We start from the raw sequence: 25,637 nt of genomic DNA on the forward strand, positions 1-25,637 counted from the left end.
GATTTACGCACTAAATCAAGCATAAACTCTCTAAAGATTGTATTATTTGACGGCTCTGAGATTACAGTTAACTTCAAAACCCACCTCAAAAACTACACGCCCCAGAAACCCACCTCCAATCTGATTGGCTGGCGTCAGACCATTGTGTGTTTTTGGCTTCTGTGATTGGTGCACTGCTGTGGTCGTCGACGAGTCTCTCGATGTTCTCACGCACAACATCAGAAACGAAATGGCTGAAGAAAATGTTGAGCAAACTTCTGGAATTTTTCAGGAAATTTTCACTTCGCCCCTGAACATTAGCTTGCTATGTCTTTGCTTGTTCCTTCTGTACAAAATCGTCCGTGGAGACAAGCCTGCAGATTTTGGCCCGGTTGAGGAGCCGTTGCCTAAACTAAAGAAAAGAGATTTGACTTTAGCAGAACTGCAAGAGTACGATGGACTGAAAAACCCAAGAATCCTCATGGCTATCAGCGGGAAAGTGTTTGATGTTACGAGAGGGAAGAAGTTCTACGGACCAGGTATGGCACAAAGTCAATCGCAGGTCTTAGCGCAAACTTATCTTAGGTGATTTTGTGCGATAATAATTACGTGGTTCTTGAATTATGTTTGCATAGGCGAGTTTTTTATTTTAAACATGACCTATTAAAAACGCATGAATTTAATTTCAGACACGCCCCTTTGTCGCACTTTTTAAACGAGTACAAATGCAAAGTCATAACCCCTAACCTACTGAAAATTCAGGATAATAGTGATGACACGCAACCTTGTTAAAGTGTTGCTATGTTTACGTTGTTGTTCTTTTGATAATGAGACGACTGCAGTATTTTTTTAACCTTTTGCAATGCCAAAAACTGTTGCTTATCTGTGAATAATTAACTAAACTCGGATAAAGGTTGACTAGATACTTCAGATGTCCACTGAGCACCAGAATGTTAATTTAAAGGGATGGTTCACACAAAATTTCAAATGTTGTCATAATTTACACAATTCAGCTACTTTTCCAAACCTAAATTAGTTTCTTTCTTCTGTTGAACACATAAGAAGATATTTTAAATAATGCTGATAATCAAACAGTTGACGGCACCCATTGACTTCCATAGTAGGAAAAAATATATATAATGGAAGTCAATGGGGTCCATCATCCGTCGCTCTCAACAATGTCTTGTTACCAACATCCTTCAAAATCTACACATGTTTGGAGCAACATGACATAATTTAAATTTTTGGGTGAACTATCCCTTTAAGATAATAGATACTACTTATTTTGCATTCTGAGATGAAGAACATATTTGTGAAGAGATAATTTGTTGACTTTTAGAGGGCCCTTACGGGGTCTTTGCGGGCAGGGATGCATCCAGAGGACTGGCCACGTTCTGTTTGGAGAAGGAGGCCTTGAAAGAAACTCATGATGATCTTTCAGATCTCAATGCTATGCAGCAGGAGAGCCTGAGCGAGTGGGAGACCCAGTTCACACGTGAGTTGAAGGACACTTTTGGATCCTCCCCCTGATTTTACAGTTGTGCTCTTCAGGGATGTTGCAATGAGCTTGCATTGCTAATCGTTGAGTAAACGCTCTTATGTTCCTCCGCAGAGAAATATGATTACGTTGGGAAGCTTCTTAAACCTGGAGAAGAACCGACAGAGTACACGGATGATGAGGAAGTCAAGGACAAAAAGACGGATTAGAACATGGAGAACACGGATCCAAAGCTAGCTCTTCCATCTGTGCTTAAATGACCTAGATTTGTTGCACTTGCCTTTTTGTCTGAACCTCCATGTAATTTAACGTGACGTTAATGAGCACGTCATACGTTTATAAATAATTTCATATCACTGTATTCTTAAAACTAATGTAGCATATGTTATATCTACAGCAACTGTGACTCATAATTATGTCATTTGAAGAATTCTTGGGTAAATACATTCTTTGGGAATATATGGCTTTCTGTAAATATGGGACGATTCCTCACTCATCTTATTTGGATTGCCGACTCTAGATTTTTATCTAACCAGAGAACATTTAACCCAAATGCATATAAAAACATCAAAACGCTCTAGAATACTTTTAAATGAGCATTCTACTAAAAAGTCGGAGTGGAAATCTCCTCAAGTTTACTTGATACAGATTAAGACTAAAGAGGGGTTTCAAGCGAACTCATCATCACATGCTAGTCTTATCATCTGCTCAAGAAATCTGTAGATTAGATACATGCAACATTCCATGAGATTTTATGTTTTACGAAAACAAGTATTTGCAAAACATCTTTTCTGTTCATAATGTTCATTATTAAAGAAAATGATTTATTACCATTGTGCATTGCTGTATTTTTTTTTCTCTATGTTGGTTCAAAGTGTATGTGAAAGTTGCTGATTACTGGCGAAATATTCCCCATATGTGTCGTTGAGCAAACTGCTGAACTGTCCCAGTACGAGTTAACTCTAAAACCTACAGTATCTTATTTGAGACAGGAATATCTATGGCCTCTACAGTAAATTATCAACATAATCAACACTGCTGAAAAACCTGTTGCACACAATCTTTCACATGCCTTCTGTCATCTGATTGATACTTTTTTTGCACCAAGTTAAAGGCCTTTTAGTATAATTAGGTTTTTTTTTTTTGCAGTGAAAACTACTGATTTTTTTATGATAAAAAATGTAATAACTTTTTTTGTTAGTAATGTTTCAAAATGATCTGGACTGAAGCAACTTTAGATTTGCTTGACTATCCATACATTTGTTTTTTTTTAAGAAAAGTCATGTTAAAAATAAAGTCAAATTAGACAGCAGAATTTTGAGGAACGTTTATTAGTTCGTCTCTCAATCATCATTGTATTGCACTGCATTATGTGTTTTGCCCACATAATTAAAACTACAGACCTTGGTATGAAAGATGACAAGAATAAATGACAAATGTATTTGAAACAAAAAAGCTTGTTGAATTGCACTACTTGGAGAAAAAAAAATGCATTGTATAAACGTCCTTGCATTTTAATGCATTTTATTTTTAGGGCTTCATTTTTATGGGCTGAAATTCAACATGGTTGTATATTTAGGCTGTGAATATTTCAGTTCAAAACTTTGCATTTTCATTATTAAAAATTCAATAATCCACATTCACCTATACATACACAATTTTTATTTTTTTCAAAATGAGGTGTGGGTACAGGAGAGACGTATCCCTCTAATTTTGGGAGTATGTAAAATTGTCACACAATCTTATAAAATAAAAAATGGTTACATGATAGGCTTATTTCTTACATTTAAGATATCAGATAACATAACAATATTAATATTTGTAGCTCGAGCATAAAAGTATGTGTCAGAAGTGGGATTCGAACCCACGCCTCCATTCGGAGACCAGAATACCCGTTTGTTCGGAAGGGAGCAACCCTTGAGTCTGGCGCCTTAGACCACTCGGCCATCCTGACACGACTGTGAACTAAATTTTAAATCCCAATCTTATATGTGCGCTTTGCATTTATGCAATCAGAAATTCTACAAGCTCAATGCAAAGGTAACGCTGCACAACCTGCTAACTGTTTAACTAACTTTAACAGTGTATGGTAAAACAGCAGTGATGGTCCCTTATTATATTCAGAAAAAATATATAAATATTCAACTTATATATGCTTAGAATAACTCCGTATACGTTACAAACAAATCACATCACTTTAAACTACCAGAGTTTACTTTAGTTTAACATTTACATGTTGAATCTAACCCATACTGTCTTGCGATCACCGCGCATACATGCGCGCAAGTATCGCGCGTTCATCACTTCCGCTCTGCCATTTTGTTTCTGCCATTCAGTTCAAGGGTATTAGCTCGCGCAGTCAGTTGTCCCGAGAAATAACCATGTATCGCTTCGCCAAGATTGCCCTGAACCTCAGCGGTAAGTTATATATCTCATTCGAGGACTGGCCGTTTTATTTCACATTTCAGTAAACAGCATTTGTTGCAATGTTTGGGCAGTATACTGATGTTGCTTCCCAGTGTGCTAAAGCTAGTTTTGATGGGATACATTCATAGGTGCCAGTCAGTTTATACGTTTTTGTAAATAATTGAATCTATTGTCACCTTATCTTAAAAATATATGTTTATATTTTCATGTATTTGCCATATGTGGGTTTAAAAAATATCTCTCTTATTGATAATCTCAAAATATTGTTGTAAATATTAACTTGCTCGCGCTGATTGCAATGGTGTGCTTTTCCATTCCAAAATGTTTCTAACAAACTGCAATGTGCCCACGAAGTGGTTTTCCTATTAGCTACAAGCTTGCACTCATTGTAGGCTATATGATTGCAAAAAGGTCAATGTTTTTTATGAGAATTTTCTTTTCTTTTTAATAAACTCAGCGACTCTTAATGTGTGTTAAAGGATGTTTAAACCTAAATCTACTCTTCCCCCCTTTTCTTTATATTAGGTCAAAGTGCCCGTCAGGTGGCTGTGCGACAAAAGTCTGGTCTGTCCCCTGAATTTCATGCCAAGTATGGAGCTCCTCTGATGATTTCTGGAATTGCATTTTGCACAGCTGTTTGGGCATATGTAAGTGACTGCAAACTCTTCTAATTACATATCTTTTTCAATGTGCTATATGTGATTTTGTGCGGTGTCTTTGCAGGTGATCACATCAACAGGCATCACATGGAACCTGTCACCTGTAGGCAAGGTGCAGCCCAAGCCATGGAAGGAGTGATGAATGCATTTCCCGTCGTGGACCGAATACTCTGGGATTCTGAATGACATTCTGAACTTTTCCGTTTTGCAAATGGAGACAATTTTCACCTAATCCAATCTTCTTGCTGTCTTGGCATGTCTGTAAAAAATGTAATAAATTAAAATATAAATCTCAATACTTGTCTTATTACTTTATCTGCGGTATTAAAGGGTTTATGTCAGATTTGAGCTTCTAATTTTAACTTTGTATTTAGCATAAAACTCTAAGATGTCCAATTACAGGTCTGAAATTTAAGATATAAGTTATTTTTAATGTGTAATAAGTTTTACTAAATTACAAAACCTTTTTTTTAACGCACTGACCAGTTTTACGATTTTGGGGTTATTTTGCTTCCACAACTTGTCGTCTTCAAGACTAGTGAAAAGACAGCATCTAAAACAAATATTTAAGTGTTTATTTTCTTACCACTTTATCTATTTGAATCTGTAAATTTCAATATGTATCTTTATAGGTCTTTTTTTTCCCCGGTGCACTGAGCCAGAAATTTCCACTTATACACTAAATGTTACAGTTTTATTCCTATATGTTCTGAAGGGGTTTGCAGAGGGATTTGGTCATATCATTTGCCTGATCTATATAACATTTTATTCCTAAAAAACATTAAACATTTTCCCCTGGAAGTTTACAATATTTTATGAGTTATAAAAAGAGATATCTAAAATCCCCATTGTAGGAAAAATTTTTTCAACAAAATGAAATTTGTACCTGGCTTTATCCAATGATCAGATTTATGTTCTGAAAATATATGCCAATTAGTGTATTTTTAATTAGATACCTTATTAACTTAAACAACATTTCAGAAAACTTGTAATAGAAAACAATTGAACTGAAGGATGGTGATATCTATTTGTTAGAATTTTTTAACCCTATTTCACCCTATTCAACTGTGGTGTCTTGTCTTAGTTCAAGAGGGTAGGGTCTCTAGATAGGGGGCAGCATCATTGCAACACGTTGGTCCAACATCCTATGTGCTCAGTTGGTGATTGATTGACAGCAAGTGTATCCAATGAGCGCTGGGTTTAGAAGCGCACACCTCGATTAGACCCGCCCACACTGTGTGCATCAGCATCAAGCTAAGGTCACTCAGTCTCACTCGGGAACTGAACCAGCACTGCACCACACCAGCTAAAGAGAGTTTTTCTGCAAATCTACAGCCAGAATGTCTCTGTCAAACAAACTCAATTTGGACAAGGTGGATGTGAAAGGAAAGCGCGTCATTATGAGGTAAGCGTGAATTGTCACCGGCACATTCCGTTATATCGTTCATTAACGATGTATTAAGATCGTGATCTCCATTTATTGGCTATATGCTTTCTTGTTTTTTAACTTTAATTTTAAGCTTTGATTTTTGGCAAGGTTATGCGATTGAAACTTCAATCATTGATAACCGGAAGTGTATCTGTCACGCGTCACGTTTTATACATTCCCGATACGTGCAGGATGGCAGATATACCAAAAACTAGCGCGTGCGCATCATTTAATATCAGTCATTACTCTGTTGTTTTAAAATTAAATTAAAATATTGAAACTCCTCACACTTTTTTTTTGTCCATAAAGGCTTTAAAATTCCTTGGTGAAATGACACCACCCAGTTACAAATGTCAAATGGTCAGGGAGCCTCCGTCACTTTATTTTTGTACCATACCGACAACCTGAACGTTTTCACATTACACACTGTTTTATAAGGTCTTTTGAACGTGTGCTGGCGGGTTTATACCAGTAAGCACATTCATTTAGTGGCGTGTTCTTACTTGTTTGTTATAATCATGTCACTCACGCATGCCAGGTAATTTCTTATGTACATAAGTGAAGATTGTTTATAATTTATTCCTCTAAACGACGTTCACATATTCTCAGCAGCTGTTAGCATAAATTACCTTTGGTATTCTGAAGACACACAGTCAAATGTCATGCCAGCAATTAGACAGACAGCCCTGCCCACCGTCTGCCGCCTTATTTAACATTTTTCACCTTTTTATAAATACCCACATGCAATAATAATAGCACTTTTTGAATAAGTAATTGCCAGCCATGTTGAGTGTGTCACAAATTCAATGACTGAGTCAGTATACATATTGCAGCAGTTGCACGTGGTCTTACAACATCCGCTGCCGGGATCCAAACTGCTTTAATATTGTCTAATGTTATATTACAAATATTACAGTACAGCAGCATCGACAGCATTCGCTGTTCTCTACCCTGGCCTGAATGCATGTATCTCACTGCTGTAAGGGGGCTTTACAGTGTTACGTAATTCATTGTAGTCATGGAGACCATGTGAACGTGCAGCAATGTGCACTCCTAGTATGCAGCTCTCAGTGATCCAGGTTTAGTTGTTTTTGTGATACAGGTAACGTCGTTCATTAATGTCACCGTACAATCCTTATTTATTAAAATAGCTTTTTTATAACAGGTGTTTTTATGAATTCATTTAAAAATGTTTGAGTTTCATAAACATTCAAATGCATATAACAAATTACTAGAGATGATAGCTATACATAGTGCTGTCAAATAGATTAATCGCATCTAACAAGTGTATGTTAAAAATAAGTTATATATATGTATATATATATATATATAAACCCCAAAATGGAAAATTCTGTCATTAATTACTCGTCGTCATGTCGTTTCAAAGACCTTTGAAAATTAAACCTAATAAACAAATATATATTTTTGATGAAATCTGAGAGCTTTCTGGATCCTACTTATTTAAAAAATGATCAATTTAATCATTCCATTAAACCATAGCATTTTATGTAGCTATTTTAGTAATAGATCCATTTATTTTTCTCTCTCTCTCTCTCTCCAATAGGGTTGACTTCAACGTCCCTATGAAAGACAAGACAATAACAAATAACCAGAGGTGAGATGGATATTGCTGATATACCAATATCGTTGCATTCTTAACCAATAATGGTTCTTTCTTATCTCATTGAATTCACCATAATTCCCCTTTGTGCTGTTCATGTGCTCAAACTGTCAACTGCAATGTTTTTACCTTGAAAATTGTCTCACAGCTTTGTTGATTATAAAATTTTAGTTGTATACAATCATTCACTTTTGCATGTCTATATTTTCTTGCAAAATATTAAAGAAAATATTAAGATTACTCAATAAATGTTAGTGCATAGAATGTCAGCAGTATTTTTAATGTTTAGTTTAGTTTGAGCAAAGTTATATGTTGTATATAGACCTCACTCACAGTTGAAAAACATATGTTGGCCTTGTGCTACAGTATTTGTAACTAATATTATATATGCTCTCATCAGAATCAAGGCTGCGGTCCCATCAATTCAGCACTGTTTAGATAATGGGGCCAAAGCTGTAATCCTGATGAGCCACTTGGGCCGGCCTGATGGAGTCCCCATGCCAAACAAGTACTCTCTGGAGCCTGTGGCTGCAGAACTCAAGAGCCTGCTGGGAAAGTAGGAGAGCTCAATCTAGATTTCTTAACCTACACATTACACCATCAGTTAGAGATAATGTAAACCTTCAAGCTACACCTGTTTAACAGCACTGATAAATAGTTTTACTGCGTAAACATTAGAAATGTATGGTAGAAAAGCGTCATCGAGATGACATCTTAATAGTAATCAATGCATACTTAATTCAGCTTAGTACTTCGCCACCAACCTTGCTGTTTAATTTGCCTCTAAAGAGACATTCAGTTCCTGAAGGACTGTGTGGGTCCAGATGTGGAGAAAGCCTGTGCAGACCCTCCTGCCGGTTCTGTCATTTTGCTGGAGAACCTGCGTTTCCATGTGGCCGAGGAGGGCAAGGGCAAAGATGCATCGGGGAACAAGGTCAGTGCAGCGTATGTCAGTGGCTCTGCAGGTAAAAAGTGCTTGGTCATCTTAGGCCCCGTTTACTCCTGGTATTAAGATGCGTTTTGGTCGATTGGGTCACAAATGGATGACTCTAAATACAGGCGTAAACGGGGTTTAAAACGTTTTGAGCTTGTCCCCTTTTGGACCACTTCCAGGGGTTTTCGTAGACTCATTAGATCGGATTGCGTTCATAGTGTAAACGGTCATGTGGTCGAATGTTAAAGAAAGGCAATAAAAAGATTGTTCAAAAACTAGTAAAAACTATAATGAATGTGTTAAATAATGTTCTTAGTCTTTCCTTCCTTTGACTCTGCGGCCCAGAAAGAAGCCCCAAGAGTTTACGTTGAATTAAATGCCAGATACAGACTTTAAATTTGATCATACAGTAGGATCTTTGGCCTGAAATGCCACACGCTTAAAGAAATGAAATAATGAGCGCAGGTTAGTTTGTGTAGCTTTGAATAGGCTATACTGTAAAGAAAGCCATCTGTAATAAGGGTGGTTTTACAAATGCAGAGGCTAATAATTGGCTTTTTTCATTGTGTTGGAGCTTGTCTGCAAAGCACAAGCTACTACTGTTAAAGCCTTCTTTGGCTGTGTGTGCGCATGCAGAGATACTGTACTCAGCTGTAGGGCTGTGTATCACCAACAATGTCACGATACGATACGTATCACGATACTAAAGCCACGATACGATATGTATCACGATATGGATCAATTTGGAATTTAAATTTCTTTTGAGCTGAGTTTAGTAACAGTAATATCTGCTTATTGAATAACCAGTGTTATAACAGTTGTGACAACTGAAAAACAATGAGTTAAATGAATAAAAAAGCTTAGAATGGCTCTTCCTTCTGCTTTTAAAGTCTACCTCAATAACTGAAATGACAATTATAGTGACACTGAACTGAAGCATGTCTACACTGCTCAATGACTAAACAAAACATTCCATAAAAGCAAAAACGGTAACAACTTAAATTTAACTTAGTTTTCTCAAACTCTTTTAAACACCTAGTATTTAACAGGTCTTAAGTGTTGGAATGTGCACCAAACAAAGTCATTTCTTCTACGTTGAAATCATTTTAAATGATTACATTTTCAAATTTTTATGCAGAAACAACAATTGATTGACATGCTCAGGGTTAAGAGAGTGACAGCAGAATATCTCGCTTAACTTCATCATACAACCGGGGAATTGCCGTTTCTGTTAAAAACCTGTATGCTTATTTAAGACATAACCAACTGTGTTTAGAGGATACTTATCAAGAACGAAATTTTTGACATCATTTTGCGTGTTTTAGTCTGTTAAAGCGATATAATCTCGCGAGCTGTATGTGAGGCGGTTTTACTCTAGTCTATAGGCCTATATGCACGCAGAGAAAACCAACTCTCAGAGAGCGCGCAAGTAGGCTACTGAATAGTTTAAAATCGTTTGAATGTTTAAACTGGTAAGACTTAAAGACATGCAAATGGTAAACTTTAGTCACGATGGCCCGATTATGCAAGTGAATATTCCGTCATGTCCCGACTCCTAACCGTGAGCAGGGGCGTCGGACTGGGGGTAAAACCAGTACTGATTACCAGGGCCCCAAGGGGAGAGAGGGCCCTTGAAAAGTCTGGAATATATTGTATTTGGAACATGGGGGCCCATCAGGACTGCCTATACATAGGGCCCGGGATCTTGTGCTACGCCCCTGACCGTGAGCGTGTAGTTTCACCGGCTGCAGCGCTGGACGCTTGCCCGAGACGAGAGAGAGAGAGAGACGCAGCACTGCATTGAAATCACGCTGTTTGTGAAATTGCGTCTCACAGAAAGTTTTAAAATGACTGATTTGATTTTATAATCTGTGTGGATTCATTTACTAATACTGCAACCTACATGCTAAAGTGAATCAATGTTTCCGGGAATGTCCAGCATTATAAACTGCGGGAATTATTAAAATTATGCGCAATCCCGCGCCGAAATTGGAGCCCTGAATTGGCTACATTCAAAAGCACAAAAGTATCGATACGGCAGCTGCTGTATCGATACGCGTATCGCCAGGAGTTCATGACGATATATCGTTGTATCGATATTCTGAGCACAGCCCTACTCAGCTGACCTATTGACATTTGTAGGAAGGTCATGTGTGATCATGATTCATGTGGCTTTTCTGGTCCTCGAAGCCCTGGCTGGAATGCATGCAGGGAAGAGGAGAAGAGAAAGGGAGGGGGACGAGTAGAGACCAAAGAAAGAGACAGGGAAACTGCCATGTCCTTTGCTGGCAAGAAACTGCAGTGAACTGCAGCTTGGCATTTTCTGGGCTCCTGTGTAACCTTTCATTCACAGTAGTTTAGAAGTTATGAACTTTGAGTGCATGCGGATGGCAGTAATATGATCATAATGGCATGTATCGTTGGTCTTCATCCAGGGGTCCTTCTGTAACTGGGTTTAAAATACTTTCTCCAGTTTACTATGCAAACACACAACTGCAAGTTCACCATTTTGCTGGTCACATAACACTGAAAAGCAGTGTTGCCAGATTGGCTGGATTTTCAGCCCAAAAGCTCCCCAAAACCCACCCAATGTGATTAACTAAATAATATTGATCAAATAAAATGACAATGAATCAATTTCCCAAGAGGAAACTGCACTTAAGGCTGTTCACACAAAGATAAATATTCAGTGAAATGAAAATGTTTAAATTGTACCATATTTTCACACCCATGCCTCACTTCATTTTCATGTAAATGAACAGTTACTGTTGATGCAGCAATTTGTTTTATGAAGAGGGGTTCAAATGTCTTTTCTATCACACAAACTGGTCAACAAATAAGACTTGTGCGTTTGGTCATGTGCACAGAGGCACTGTTACATAAAGCTACGACTTGGTGGCGCTCACGAACAGACTATTTCACTAAGCGAAAGTGAATGGCAGAGAAAGAATCTGTAACCTGCTCTCTTGTATTCGTATAAAATCTAAAGGTTTTAAAACGCTTAAATACTGTTTGATTACTTTCCTTCGTAAACGGAAAATTCCACAGTGCTGCTTTACGCACTGAGGTAAGCAAGGTGTTTCTTCTCTTCAATAAGTGCCACCTACTGTCAGAGTGAATTTGCATTTTTATTCAGCCCGTCTTTTTTTTTTTTTTTTTTTTTTTTTTTTCTGAATTAAACTTAAAGGTGCTCTACGTAACTTTTAGCGGCCTCTAGTGGTGATGTTTCAGATTGCAACCAAATTTGACAAGAGTGCTCGTGCTCGAACTCATAGACAATACCGTCTATTACGCAAATATCTCGGCGAATACTTGACGGATTCGGCGAGCACCGAGCTCGTTGGGACCATCTAGTCGAGCTGAAAAGAACCATATAAGTTCCATAGTTTTTGGTGGTGTTTTCGCGGAGATATTAGCAAAAAACCATCGGGCGCGCTGCAAAATTGCGGACGCCGGTGAGGTCACGATCTCAGAAGAAAATCGCTCGTATCTCTGGAACGCAAAGACCCAGAGAGCTCAAATTCGGGGGAGGAGGTCCCAGGGGAACCCTTGCCCGAACGCTAGAGTGGCGGGCCTCGGGGATGCCCCCTACTGGATCGCCGTTCGCTGGGACCCCCGATTTCGAACGGCTATAACTCGGGGAGCCGGGCGAGTTGGATCTCGGGGGTGGGCTCGTTCGAAAGGCCCCGTCCAGCACTACGAACGATTAGAGTCTTGGGAATATTGATCAAAGATTGACTGAGATATAAGCGGAAAACATGCGCCTTTAACCGGACGTAACTCCCTGACCGCATGCACGTCACATCCGTTGGATTTCGCGGTAAATCCGACCCGGAGACTTCACATAGAAATAGGAATACTGGCCTTCAGAGGTAATGGCAAAACTCGACAAGTGGATCATTTTAATGTGTGATTACAACCCCTTCACACACAGGCAATAAAAAAAGGATTCATTTTAGTAGAAAAGTTTCATAGAGCACCTTTAACAGTCAAATCGCAGGTGCAATTCAGACTGAATTTGTTCGCCACAGTTCACCTTTAATGTGGAATTTGTTTATTATTATTTATTCTTCAGGTGGCGTCATATGACTTATAAATGATTTTGATTTATCTTTTCAGACCAAAGCAAGTCAGGCGGAAATCGATTCTTTCCGAGCCTCCCTGTCCAAGCTGGGTGATGTTTACGTCAACGATGCCTTTGGAACTGCGCACAGAGCTCATAGGTACTCCATTACACAAAACTGTGATAGGAAAATAAAAACTTGCATTGTGTTTAGTCTGAAAAATATCAACATGAGACAAATTCTTTTTTCCCTTGGTTTTCATGTCTAATGTCTCACTCCAGCTCCATGGTTGGAGTGAATCTCCCTCAGAAGGCAGCTGGTTTTCTGATGAAGAAGGAGCTGGACTACTTTGCCATGGCCCTTGAGAAACCACAGAGGCCTTTCCTGGCCATTCTCGGGGGGTGAGTGTTATTGACGGAGCACTCTGATAGCTTATCTTTTTAGTTCTGAATACTGTCTTGCTTAAGGAGGATAAGTATCCAGGTTTAGTGATTAAAAACATCAAAAGACCTTTCTTTGGTCCTGCAAGATCTTGTTCATGATCTAAGGAAAGGGCTTTTATAGAGTTCACCAACCGAAATGAATGACTGAAAGAATATTGGGCTGTACTTCAGTCTTTTTTTAGGAAGCATCTGTCTTTTCTCCATTGAAAACCACTTCAGAAAGCATCAGTGACAGTCCAGGAATAGTTGCATTTATCCTCTTGTGCAGGATGTGTGACAATGTCCTTGTTCTACGGTTCTTTAAGCCTCACATATCTGGCCAAAGAAAAAATTATTTACATTTGTAGATTTTTACCTTTTTTATAGTGTTATATCATGATGGGGAAACCGACGTGATTCAATTGTGCAGGGTGCAATGATGGCAAATAAAGCCATGATCACTACAAAGTGTTCTTGTGGAATGGATAATTGAATGCAAAAGTCAGGCCATTGCACAACTTAAACACTCATTATGTACTTACTGAAGCAGTTCATATCTGATGTTTGTCCCAAATATCAAAGTTCACTCAGGGAATTGGCCCATTGATAAGCTGAATTGCAGTGCACGAAAGCCTTAAGCTTTTGACTTCTAATTAGACCGTTGTAGGGCACTTCCTGCAATTTTTCTCAGTTTCATCCCAATAAGATTTAAATGCAGATAAAATGAACATTTCATTGAAAAGGCTTTGATTGATTGATTGTTGTTTTGATCGGACAGTGCCAAGGTCAAAGATAAGATTCAGCTGATCAACAACATGTTGGACCAGGTGAATGAGATGATCATTGGTGGAGGAATGGCCTTTACCTTCCTCAAGGTTCTCAAGAACATGGAGGTGAGTGGCCTGAAGCTTCCTTCACACTGCAAACCAAAGTGGGTTTTTTGGGGGGGAGCTTTTTTGTTAAGTCTAAGTTGATCGTAGAGACCATTGGTGACAATTGTTCTACGATCAACTTCGGCTTATGATGCTTTTGGGAAACGCAGCCCTGCACATTACCTCAATTTTTGGAATTGAAAGTTGAGGTTGTTAATTTATTTATCCATAAACTTATCTGGGTATGTCGCATAACCTGATTTCTGGAATACCCTCCTAGAGTTATAAATATTGTTTTCTTGTTGTGCTCAGATCGGCACTTCCTTGTATGATGAAGAGGGTGCCAAAATTGTGAAAGACCTCATGGCTAAAGCTGAGAAGAACGGCGTGAAGATCGCACTTCCTGTTGACTTCGTCACCGCAGACAAGTTTGACGAGAAGGCGGCAACGGGGACTGCATCAGTAGCAGATGGTATTCCAGCTGGCTGGATGGTAAGGCAGACACGTGTCAGATTGTTTAGAGCTATAAGATCTTCTCCTTTTCCTGTAAGTGAACTGGAAGCAGTTGTCAAAAGAAGCCCTTCTGGTTGTCCTTCCGTCCAGGGTCTGGACTGTGGTCCTGAGAGCTCAAAGCTCTATGCGGAGGCTGTAGCCAGAGCCAAGCAGATTGTGTGGAACGGACCTGTTGGTGTGTTCGAGTGGGACAACTTCTCTCGTGGAACCAAGAACTTGATGGACAAAGTTGTGGAAGCGACCAAAAATGGCTGCATCACCATTATTGGTGAGAATTTAATTGAATTGAATTTTTCATTCAAGTGGCTGGCTTTTGCCTGGAATACATTTAATAACACATCTAATAGACTAATGGTTGACTGATATATTGTCTAGGCTGATTATTATTGGCAGATATTTGGCCATTTTTACCACCATTGGCATGACTTGTTTGCCTGGTTTTATTGTATTTATATGATTGAATTTTTGCCATGAAAATAGCCTTAGATGCTGACATGGCATTAAATAAAACGATTTATCTCACCATTGGCCGATAAGTTTCTCTGTTTGGATAATAAGGCTACGTTCACACTGATGTCAATATTATGTAAAATGAAATGTTTTTAAATGCAGAAATTGTTGTTAATCTTTAAATTAAATAGTGTGATATCATGTAGGCCACCCTGCTCTCTAAGATAACAGCCATCAAAATTTTATATCGATCTCTATAATAGACTAATAATTGACTGCTTTCAGGTGGGGGAGACACCGCAACCTGCTGTGCCAAGTGGGACACAGAAGATAAGGTCAGTCATGTGAGCACTGGAGGCGGAGCCAGTCTGGAGCTGCTGGAGGGTAAAGTGTTGCCTGGTGTCGATGCCCTCAGCAACGTATAAGAGGCTCTTCAGCCAGAGGTTGGGTGCTCATCTCTCAAGAAGCCCTCATCCTTATTCACTCAGTGTTTGTTTAGCATTCTATAACCTATCGGGGATGCAACAGACGACTACTCCACTCTCTATGGACCGCTAACAGTATGCTGTGCTAGACTCCCTGACCTGGGCTGCGTTTCTCAAAAGCATTGTGAGCTAAGTTGATCGTAGAGACCATTGGTTGCAATGGTTCTACGATCAATTTAGGCTTATGCTTTTTGAAACACAAACCTGTTCACTCATACACATCCATTTGTTTTTCTTCCATCAAATTACCTAAAGGGTTTCTCATTCAAGGTATTTTCATCGGTTATGAGCGAAAGGTTGACATCAGCAGTAATGACGATTCCTGTTATGATTGTTACCTGCTTAAGTGTTCATGTGTGTCCCGTTGTAGTGTGAATGTGTGCATTCACTGTAAACCGTTGTGTGTTGTAATTCTAGAGTTTATATTTGATATTTGTTGCCTTCCCACAGATGTTGAGGACCTGTAAAAATTTAGACACTTTTCTCCCCATATTGCACTTGTCATAGACCTGCAGCTTATGAGATAGATGTTCTGCACTAGAATTATTATAATGGGCTAATGTTAGACCCAGACAACCTGTCGCGGAAAGAATGATAATAAAAAATATTTAAACTTCTTTTTTTTTTGCTTAGTCATTTTTTTTTGTATCTGCACACAATGTAATATTTTAATATATTATTATTGCCAAGTGTACATGCATACTTTACCTGCATACATATGGTGTAGTCACATAAAGCCATATATAGCTAATCCCTTACGAGCAAGTTATTTTTTAGTAAACCAGAAACACTGATAATATTACTTTTGTAAAAATGTTATGCAAGTCAGTCAGACAACTCAAAACTGAACGACTTTGAATGGTGTTCTAATACCAAAAGTTTCCGAGGCGTCATTAAGTACAGCAGGGGAAACATAATGGTACTGGGGATGCATGTCTCCTCTCCAGCGGGTGTTGGAAAGATCTACAAAGTTGCTGGCACTTTGAAAATGGACCAATATTTGGTCCATTCAGAATCCTCTTGAACAATGTAGCCAAGATCGGTTTGGAGATAAAATGTCTATTTTCCATTAAAACGATTCCAAACGCACTGTGCATGCAACAAACGTCCCCTGAACTTGAAAACCTTTGAAAATCTTTGGGAAATTATAAACCTGAATTGTGATCAGTCAATGAAGCTTTGGGAAGAACTTGAGGAGGGTTGAAAAGAAGTTAAGCATGACACGTCCACTATGTTAGTTGAGTCTATGCCCAGGAGAATGGCTTCGGTAATCAAAAACAAGGGAAAACCAACCATTACGTTAGTCAATGTATGCTTTCTTCCTGACCTGTGAGCTTTTTGTTTTTTCAATGTCTTTTTTTGATTAATACAATAAAACCCATAATTAATTATATGTCGGAGATTGCTTTTCTTGCCAAATAATTTTGTCATTTTAATACCTTAGTGTGTTCTTCCCAATAGCCTATAACATCACTCTTTTTTTTTTTTTTTTTTGCTGCTTATTCAAATTGTTTAGTTAAAATAAGCTAAAGCAACACAATTGCTATAGATTTTGTCCTAACTTAGTTTGTGTTCAATCCACTTCTATCCACATAAGTAAAATTGAAGTTTATTAAACCGTTTGTGTTGGGATTACATGAATGAGTTGTTGAATTAACTGAAACTGGGCAGTGCTTGTTAGTTCCCAGCATGCTGTGCAAATGGCTGAATCTAGAGCGAGTACATTTTGAAATTAAATGAGAAAATGGGGAGACTTGATAATAATGTGTAATAGTGTTTAAGGTTCAATTATGTTGGAATGATTAGAACCATTTAAATTACACTGGGTTACCATTGTGGAGAAGAGTGGAGCATTTGCGATCATCTGGACTGATTGTGATACAAGAATCCTTATACTGCATTTTTAAAAGATCAACTGACGCTAAGATTTTTGTGTGCTAATTTTAATTGCACACAGTCTTTCGATTTCGAATTGGTTGTGGAACACACTAAAATATTTGAACCTGAATTAGAAGAACGAATATATGAATTTCAATACATGAATCAGATCACTTAAAATGACTTCTTTCCATGATATTGGAATTTAGATGTTGGAGTTACATGAACAAATTTTGTTTGTTTAACGTAATTGATTCATGTGGGGCCGATGTACAAGCTTAAGTGTATTCCTCATATTTTAATTGTTTAATAACACCTTAAGTGTCATTAAAAGCAAATATTGTGCCAATAACCTCTCCGGACATCACTTTTTCGCCACTACTGCATAAGTTTGAAAGCCCCTTATCTGGACTACATTTCCCATAATGCACGTCGTCTTAGCTCCGCCCTCACCTGCCGAGGTGTGGATCGTCATTCAACAACAGCTGTGAGCGAAAAGTGCGGGGTTCTTTTTGGGCTCGAGGTAAGATTATGTTTTGAAATTATGTCACATGCGAAGATCAAGTCAGTAAAGACTTATGAGAGGGTATTTATCTAACCAACAACTGTATCACAACACACAGCAGTGGAAGAGATCAGAATGCTAGCTTACTGTACATGTGTAATGATCCAACGAAAGGCTTTCATAGGATTTTATTCACAATTTATTCCAAACAATAACTTTGGTAAACAGTCTGAAATCGAGATCTTTATATTAGGGAATTGTTTGGTGTTTGTATGCTACATTCAGTGCTTGTGTGATGTGGATTTTTAAGAAAAGATGCAGAAGACGAGAGTGTAAATACAACAAGCATGATTTCAATCGAGGAGTGGAGCCCAGACCAAGTGTCCACATGGATGAAGCATATTGGATTTCCTCAATATGCACAGAGTTTTGTGGGTGAGGTGATTCATTTTCATCGAACATACAAAGTTACAACATCACAAAGACGTTCAAAGTAAAAGGCGGTAGACTTTTGTGTGTTAAAGTAATAATTTGTCTAAGTTGTCAAACGTGGCGACATCACAAGAGGGCGCTCAGTTACAGTGTTCAACCCTCATGTTTTGCTGAGATTGACTTTTTGTTTTGGTTCCTTGATATTTCCACCCCAAACACAAGTAATATAAGTTTGAAGTGTTTTATCAATACGAAATTGTGTTCATAAGAAGAGTATGTAAACAGTTTTACATATTTATTCCTTCACAGAAAATGGATTTTCTGGATTAGATCTCCTGGAAGTCACTGATTCAGTTTTAGGTAAGAATACATGCTTTTCTTGTCTTACATAAAAAAAAAAAGAAAGAAACTTAAGACACTTTCAGGTCGGAATTTTAAACATTTTTATTACCCATCTTCACACCGAATATGTTTAATGTCGCTGTATAGGTGTTAATTAGTTCACATGAATAATTGTTCATGCAAACTGCAGGGCCTCATAGTATTTTTGTCACATGTAGTAGTCTGTTTCTTATTGAGGTAGGTAATATATTTATTTTACAGGTCTGAGCCTGTCAGTAACAATCCTTTGTTGTTTACAAAACCCCATTGAACATTTACCATTACTTCAAACAAATGTAGAGCTATTCAGCTTAGAAAGTATGAGAGGATAGAGCCATTATAGGGTGTGGTTTTGTTTATTTAGTAGAAAGGCATCTTTCAAGCCATTATCATTAGGCTTTTGCAAATGCAGCCATATGCTATTGTACTGCAGCTGTTCTCAGAGTCCAGAGAAATATTGACAATAACACTAAACTATTTCTTGTTAAATTTACTGCTGTGGTTTTTAGAACTTTAGGGGATGGTATTTTATTATTTTATAGCTCCTGTTTATGTCATTAAATTATGTAAGATTAACATAGGCTACCTTGAGTTATTGAAATCCATTTGTTACTGTAAAATGTACTGATAATAACAATGGAAAGCCACGTAGCCAACATGATGACTCGATACGTCCAACAAAATTTGCCTCTCCGGCAGCTGTAATAGTAAATTTACATGTAATCAACTCTTTTAAATAATAATTGGCAACTTAGCCTACGTTATTTTACACGCATTCACGCGACTCGAGAGTTGAGTCCCGCGGAAGGGACCTATGACATAGCGTAAGCTTAGGTCAGAATAGACGACTCCTGCAAAAAGCGTATCGAAATCCTCAGACATTTTTCTTTAAAACTGTCATGTCAGAGGTTACCCTTCCGCGGGACTCAACTCTCACGCGTACTGCCGTTGCCAGAAGCCAGTGATTATAGTTTAGGCCTATGAAGTTTTAAATATGGATATTTTATTATAAAAACCCATTGCTTCACTTCAGAAGGAATTTATTTACCCACTGGAGTCGTATGGATTACTTTTATGATGAATGGATGCGCTTTTTGGAGCTTCAAAAACTCAGGCATTTTCAGTGCCATTAAATCTGGGAAGAGCCAGGATATTTTTTAATATAACTCTGATTGTGTTCAGCTGAAAGAAGAAAGTCATATACACTTAGGGTGGCTTGAGGGTGAGTAAATTATGGGACATTTTTGGGTGATTCTTTAATGAATGAATGAATGAATGAGGCATTTATATAGATGAAGATGTTTATATAATCATATTAATAGATGAAGAAGCAACAAATATGGCAATTATTGAGGAGGAAAGCAAGACTTTTTATATTTCTTTAATTATTTTCTTCTGAAGTGACTGAATCTGTGGGCTGTGCTACACATAAGACTCTTTGACAGGCTCCTGATTTTCAAGCCACACAAAAGCTTTTTGTACTTTTCTTGCTTGAGCGACGTTCCTTAAAGCCAACAGAAGAACAGGAACAATCGACAAACTCTCTGAAGGAGGGCTCTCCTGGCTTTAGAAAAAAATGCTTTGGATTCCCTTAAAGTTCTCAGCAAAGGGGAACAGTTTTTTTTCTCCTCACGACTCTTGAGTTTGTAAGTAATTCGCTGCAAGTTTCGTATGAAGAGGAGGGCAGTCCTAGTCCTTCCCCTCACAGCACTCTTAGTGGAAGAAAACACATTTCAACAACTCAAAAAAAATGACAAGGAGAAGGGGGGACGCGTTTTATGTGAACAATAGTGCAAAGATGATCGCAAAGTTCCCCTCGGTCTGACGCGTTTGCACAGCGTGTTCGACGCTTTGGAATCCGCCGAAAAACTTGTAACGGACTTAGGACGCGCAAAACCGGCGGCAGATCGAAATAAAGCGGGACTTGGCGAAACCTTATCAAGGTAAATACCTTTTAACAGATTACTCATGTGAAAATCATTATTTAAGTCGATTTACAAAGATTCTTTTTTTTTAAGTTAAGCGAGTTTTACTCAGTCTGCAAAAGTTCCAATATTGCGAATGCAAATGTGAGGCTTATCCTTGTTTTAACGATTTCGTGCTTTGAAAACATATGAAATTTTATTAAATAAGTTTATCAGTTTATGTGTAAACTTTGCATGCATCCTTACAGTGAATGGTTAGCATTGCTGTTACTCTGTAGGATAGGAACGATAATGACATGCGCAGTTCTGACACATTAGCTGCAAGTCACCCTGCTCCATATGGCCTCGCGACATGCATGAACAGTGTGCACTAAGCTATTAATAATATGTGATTAAATATAAGGTATTAATATAAATATATATTCTGCAGAATCATGTTTTAGGCTATATGATAACTGATTGTTAAAAAGGCAAAGTTTTGCCACACAGATTCACAAAAGCTGTCAGCCTCATTTACTTTTACCATTGCACTTACTTCTATTGTAATTTATGTTAAGTAGTGAATTAGGCTGCACAGGATGATTAGAGGTCCTGCTGACGGATGTCACCCCACTCCTCTGAGGAATGTCGCCCAGAGCAGAGGGGGAGCAGGACACAGATATGCACACTACATAGGGCAGGAATGCAGTCATGTGTTATTGGAAATCAAAGCAAGAGGCCAAGTTATGAGGAATTCTTGGGCTTTATTAAGTGAAACTAATTGCCTTTTACTACTTAACCATTGCTAGCAGGAGTACAGACCCTTCCTCAAAATGCTTTCATTGAGTGCTTTGCATTTAAGTGCTCCCTCTGAATGTTGGGAGATAACCAAAATGGTTACTGAGGTAGCCATGGACGACATTCCAAGAAATGTCCGTCACTCTTCCAGGACGAACCCACAGCTTTATTAGTTGGACGCTCAGCATTCGGATGGTCTCCTCTCTCTTCCTTTTATCAGTGCTTTCCGGTGCTTTTAGTTGTAAAGGTAGTGAACGATTGCCAGAAAAGTGCCTAGCGGCGCTGACTCACGGTGCAGGAATGTCAGCTCTTTTGCTTTCCCCTCCTCTCTCCATCTCTTTCCATCCCTCACTTCCTTTGGCCCCTGCCACCCTCCTCTCTTTTTTAAGAGGGGCCAGAGTTGCTTGCTGACTCAGCCTTCAATTCACCCAACTGCCTTTTCCATTGAGCTTTTTGGGAGTCCAAAAACCTGTGTTCTTGAAGTTTTACAATTAGGTTGTGTCCAGCTGAGAACACCTCATCCCCCGATCCCCTCGAGGGAAACGGCCGTGTCCATATAACACAAAAACACCCTTTCAAAGACATTGGTAAAGGGATATGGCGCTTACTAAGGAATGTTGATGAAACTGATAATGAAAAGTTGACAGCAGATATATTTGGTTAGTTGAGTCTGTGCTGAACCTTTAAAGGGATAGTTCACGCAAAAATGACAATTCTGTCATCATTTACTCACCCAAGTTGTTACAAACCGGAATGAATTTCTTCTGTTGAACACAAAAGAAGATATTTTGAAGAATAAGGGTAACCAAACAGTTGATGAGCCCCATTGACTTCCATAGTATAAAAAAAAAAAAAAAAAAATACGAAAGTCAATGGGGCTCATCAACTGTTTGGTTACCGACATTCTTCAAATTTTGTGTTCAGCAGAAGAAAGAAACTCATACAGGTTTGGAAAAACATGAGGGTTAGTAAATAAATGATGACAGAATTGACTTTTTGGGGTAACTATCCCGTTAAGACTTTTATTTTGCTTGGCCGTTGTACTAACAAAAGAAAATTAACTGTGTAAAAAACAATGACTACAAGATCAAACCAAAGCCTCTTCTGTATATTTTGTATTATGTAATATTTGTCATATTTTGTAATGTGTCTTTGTTTATAAAAATGTAGGTTCAAAATGACTTTTACAAAAAATAACAGCCACATAGGAAGACGAGTTGAACTAGAGGTTGAATCCATTTTATCTATGTTTGTGTGAATAAGTAAGTAAATACAGATATAACTCAACCTAAACTCAACTTAAAATAGCCTAATTAAAAGAATTAATCGATTATCAAAATAGCTGTTGCCCTAGTGCTAACTATCAAAGTATATCTCAGACAGCGTCTTGTGTAACCCAATGCCCCAGCATGATGCGTACCTGCTTACCTCAGGGAATTGAAGTCAGACACCCCTGTGGTGGAGTGTGTCACTATTTTTCAGACACAATCACATGGGCGAGGTACAGTGTCTCATCTTGGGTCTAATAATTGCTTAAGCTGGATGTGTCACTCAAATTTTCAGAATTTGGGGGAAGGCACCGCAAACCAGACAGTGATTTGACTCCAGATGGTCAAATTGGGTATATAATGCTTTCTGTTTTGACCTCTCTTTGTTTTTTGTTGATAAAATAACAGTAACACTTTACAATAAGGTTCCATTTGTTAATTTATTTTATTTTTTTTACAAATTAATTAAACCAACAATGAAAAGTACTTTTAAAGCATTTTATAATCTTAGCTAATGTTAATTTTAGCATTTATTAAAATCAAAAGTTGTATCTATTATTGTTATTTAATGGGCCTAACATGTCATGAACTAAAAATGTTGTATTTTTATTATTTAACAAAGATGAATAAATACTGTAACAAATGTATTGCTCATTGTTAGTAATGCTTTAATGTTTTTACACATTAGCCAATGGGACCTTATTGTAAAGTGTTACCAAAATAACTTGACCATTTGGTTGACTGAAGATTTACCTTTCCAAAAGCGTTGCATTAGTGGTGTTGCTTTAGTGGTGTACACACACATATGTGGTGGTATACACATATTTATTTATATATAAATATAATTTTTGAAACATGACCAGGTCACATTTCCATTTTTTGAGATTTATCCATTTAAAATGTAAAAATCTAATTGAATGTGTTCTTTTATGCTGCTGTTATCTCTGGGAAAATCATTTTGAATCTTCCTGTTTAATAACAAAGACATAGATATTAAAATTGTAATGACATTGGATATACACTACCGTTCAAAAGTTTGAGGTCGGTACGATTTTAAATACTTTTAAAAGAATTCTCCTCTGCTAACCATGGCTGCGCTTATTTGATTAAAAATACAACAAAAATCAGTTATAGTATTAAATATTATTCCAGTGTAAATCAGCTGTTTTCTGTGTGAATATATAGTAAAGTGTAATTTATTCCTGTGATCAAAGCTGAATTTTCAGCATCACCAGTGTCAGTGTCTTCAGTGTCAAATGATCCTTCACAAATCAGTATAATATGAGGATTTGATGCTCAAGAAACATTTATTATTATTATCAATGTTGAAACAGTTGTTGGTCTGTCAGTTGTACAGTTTTTTTTTTTTTTTTAGGATTCTTTGATGAATAGGAAGTTCAAAAGACTTTTGTAACATTATAAATGTCTTTACTGTCACTTTCGATCAAATTAATTATTCCTTGATAAATAAAAGTATTGATTTCTTTCCTCCAAAAAATAAAAATAAAATTCTCACTGACCCCAAACTTTTGAACGGTAGTGTATTTGACCAAGATCTTGCCGCTTGCATCCCCCACATCTGTTGTACATGACCGTAACTCTGTTAATTGTCACTTCGGTCATAAATTTCAGATTTTATAGATGTAACTTTTTTCCTCTTAACAAAATGGGATGGATGGGGGGGGCTATGCCTTTTTTCCTCTACTGAGGGAAAGAAACTGGTGCAGAGCTTCAGTGGCAAAGATGAAGCATCTCCAGCACATGCTTTTCATTAAGCCTTTGGATGGAAGAGTGGGTGGGGGTTGAGAGGGAATCGAGGGGAGCAGCGCTGTTTCCAAATACTTGGGCCTGTATCAGGGACTTGTGGGGGGAAAAACCACATTATAGAGACCTTGTTGCAGTTGGAGTATGAAGGAAGAGAAGAAATAGAGGGAATTATTCAGTGACTCATGTTGGATTTTTCTGCCATAATGGCACACAGGTTTGCAGGGCCTCTGTTGCAGCTCTTTCCTTTTCTTTTACTTTTTGACTAAAGATAAAATGACCTTTAGGATACCAGTATTTGTTCAGCCCCTTTAAAAACTCAGTGGTCATTAAATGCTGATCTCTGATGATAAATGAAACATTGATAATATATATTTTTTGGAGGTTAATGGAGAGTAAGACTATGTAGGGGTGTGCGATATGCATCGTCTGTGATAATATTGTAATTGTTGTTTTTGCAACAGATTTGCAATCGGACATTGAGTATGTCCCTCCCTCACTTCGCAAAAACCTAATGAAAACACACCTTGAGATTGCATACACTGCGTGTGATGCAGCTTTTTCAGTTTAGGTCAGGCTACTACGCATGCGCATTTAGAAATCACGCATTCACTGCATAATTTACTCCATTAAAATTCAGTAAAAACGCCCCTTTATGAGTATTTGTCTTTTAGGCTATACAGTATTTATATCATATGATATAGTTAAGCAATCACACAAATAGTGCCATTTCCCCCCAATTATCAGCACAATTGCAAATGCGATATTGATTTTATACAACCGTTTAATCAGTGGTGGACATTTACAGTACTACAGCACTTAAGTGCATTTTTCAAGTATTTGTACTTTACTAGCGTACTTCACTACATTCTAAAGAACGAGGTGATTCTTTTCAATGAGCCTGTTAAATCGGTTCGCAAATCACACCAAATGATTCATTCGTGAATTGTACTGATGATCCGATTGCGACTGAGACTGAGTCTGCAGTTAACTGAATTCACTAGTCTGACTTAAAATTAACCAAGAACCGGGAGATCCTCGGAACTTGAGTATGTGCGCGTCTGATGGCGCGAAAAGTTACAAATGCCGAATTTTAGGCTTGGTGATTATAAATGAAAATCATATTTAGGTCATGATGCCTAATTACAGCTCACTGTAATACTTGAATGCGGACATGTTCACACAACCATCTCAACGGGGTAGGCTTTTTTCTTTAAAAAAAACAACAACTAAACATAACATTCAAATAAGATATGCCAGTGCAAGTTGCTTTCAGTTAGAATGAACATTTTGGGCGATACAGATAACCGATATATTGGCCGATAAATCTAAATCCAAATTTTTATGTAATGCC

General features: G+C 37.8%; 4 protein-coding genes and 1 non-coding gene across 6 annotated transcripts in view; 4 read left to right on the plus strand and 1 right to left on the minus strand.

Moving 5' to 3' along the window:
- Positions 1-170: 170 nt before the first annotated feature.
- Positions 171-2,307, plus strand: pgrmc1 (progesterone receptor membrane component 1). The gene is made up of 3 exons (XM_056262214.1): positions 171-518; positions 1,319-1,474; positions 1,592-2,307. The coding sequence occupies exons 1-3, from the start codon at positions 230-232 to the stop codon at positions 1,684-1,686; spliced, it is 540 nt and encodes a 179-aa protein (XP_056118189.1). The 5' UTR covers positions 171-229; the 3' UTR covers positions 1,687-2,307.
- Positions 2,308-3,320: 1,013 nt separating this feature from the next.
- trnal-caa (transfer RNA leucine (anticodon CAA)) lies at positions 3,321-3,431 on the minus strand. Its single transcript has 2 exons — positions 3,394-3,431; positions 3,321-3,366 (listed from the first exon to the last, which is right to left on the minus strand). It is a non-coding gene; the product is annotated as a tRNA-Leu (tRNA).
- Positions 3,432-3,738: 307 nt separating this feature from the next.
- LOC130095477 (cytochrome c oxidase subunit 7B, mitochondrial) lies at positions 3,739-4,859 on the plus strand. The gene is made up of 3 exons (XM_056262220.1): positions 3,739-3,895; positions 4,430-4,551; positions 4,628-4,859. Exons 1-3 carry the CDS (start codon positions 3,754-3,756, stop codon positions 4,700-4,702), a joined length of 339 nt encoding a protein of 112 aa, XP_056118195.1. The 5' UTR covers positions 3,739-3,753; the 3' UTR covers positions 4,703-4,859.
- A 948-nt stretch (positions 4,860-5,807) lies between these two features.
- pgk1 (phosphoglycerate kinase 1) lies at positions 5,808-15,513 on the plus strand. The gene is made up of 10 exons (XM_056262205.1): positions 5,808-5,968; positions 7,557-7,607; positions 8,014-8,169; positions 8,403-8,547; positions 12,667-12,770; positions 12,893-13,012; positions 13,812-13,926; positions 14,218-14,397; positions 14,509-14,686; positions 15,154-15,513. The coding sequence occupies exons 1-10, from the start codon at positions 5,904-5,906 to the stop codon at positions 15,291-15,293; spliced, it is 1,254 nt and encodes a 417-aa protein (XP_056118180.1). The 5' UTR covers positions 5,808-5,903; the 3' UTR covers positions 15,294-15,513.
- A 2,533-nt stretch (positions 15,514-18,046) lies between these two features.
- The window catches only part of amot (angiomotin), a 32,972-nt gene continuing 25,381 nt past the window's right edge, over positions 18,047-25,637 (plus strand). Inside the window, exons 1-2 of one of the 2 annotated variants that reach the window (XM_056262186.1) lie at positions 18,047-18,171; positions 18,478-18,528. In XM_056262186.1, coding sequence (XP_056118161.1) covers positions 18,084-18,171; positions 18,478-18,528 — 139 coding nt within the window. In that variant the 5' untranslated portion in view covers positions 18,047-18,083. Of the gene's footprint in view, positions 18,172-18,477; positions 18,529-20,384; positions 20,493-25,637 lie in introns of those variants that run through there. The other variant, XM_056262187.1, reaches the window with a different exon arrangement.

This window comes from Rhinichthys klamathensis, unplaced genomic scaffold, assembly GCF_029890125.1.
Source record: "Rhinichthys klamathensis goyatoka isolate OS25496 unplaced genomic scaffold, OSU_Roscu_1.1 h1tg000191l_1, whole genome shotgun sequence".
NCBI lineage: Eukaryota > Metazoa > Chordata > Actinopteri > Cypriniformes > Leuciscidae > Rhinichthys > Rhinichthys klamathensis.

What these genes read in the sequence shown, in the direction of transcription:
- pgrmc1 (XM_056262214.1), top strand. Translation starts at nt 230, where the DNA reads ATGGCTGAAGAAAATGTTGAGCAAACTTCTGGAATTTTTCAGGAAATT. An exon ending in GAAGAAGTTCTACGGACCAG is followed by an intron (nt 519 to 1,318) that starts GTATGGCACAAA and finishes GTTGACTTTTAG; the next exon opens with AGGGCCCTTACGGGGTCTTT. An exon ending in GTGGGAGACCCAGTTCACAC is followed by an intron (nt 1,475 to 1,591) that starts GTGAGTTGAAGG and finishes GTTCCTCCGCAG; the next exon opens with AGAAATATGATTACGTTGGG.
- LOC130095477 (XM_056262220.1), top strand. Translation starts at nt 3,754, where the DNA reads ATGCGCGCAAGTATCGCGCGTTCATCACTTCCGCTCTGCCATTTTGTT. An exon ending in GATTGCCCTGAACCTCAGCG is followed by an intron (nt 3,896 to 4,429) that starts GTAAGTTATATA and finishes TCTTTATATTAG; the next exon opens with GTCAAAGTGCCCGTCAGGTG. An exon ending in GCACAGCTGTTTGGGCATAT is followed by an intron (nt 4,552 to 4,627) that starts GTAAGTGACTGC and finishes GTGTCTTTGCAG; the next exon opens with GTGATCACATCAACAGGCAT.
- pgk1 (XM_056262205.1), top strand. Translation starts at nt 5,904, where the DNA reads ATGTCTCTGTCAAACAAACTCAATTTGGACAAGGTGGATGTGAAAGGA. An exon ending in AAGATGCATCGGGGAACAAG is followed by an intron (nt 8,548 to 12,666) that starts GTCAGTGCAGCG and finishes TTATCTTTTCAG; the next exon opens with ACCAAAGCAAGTCAGGCGGA. An exon ending in TGGCTGCATCACCATTATTG is followed by an intron (nt 14,687 to 15,153) that starts GTGAGAATTTAA and finishes GACTGCTTTCAG; the next exon opens with GTGGGGGAGACACCGCAACC.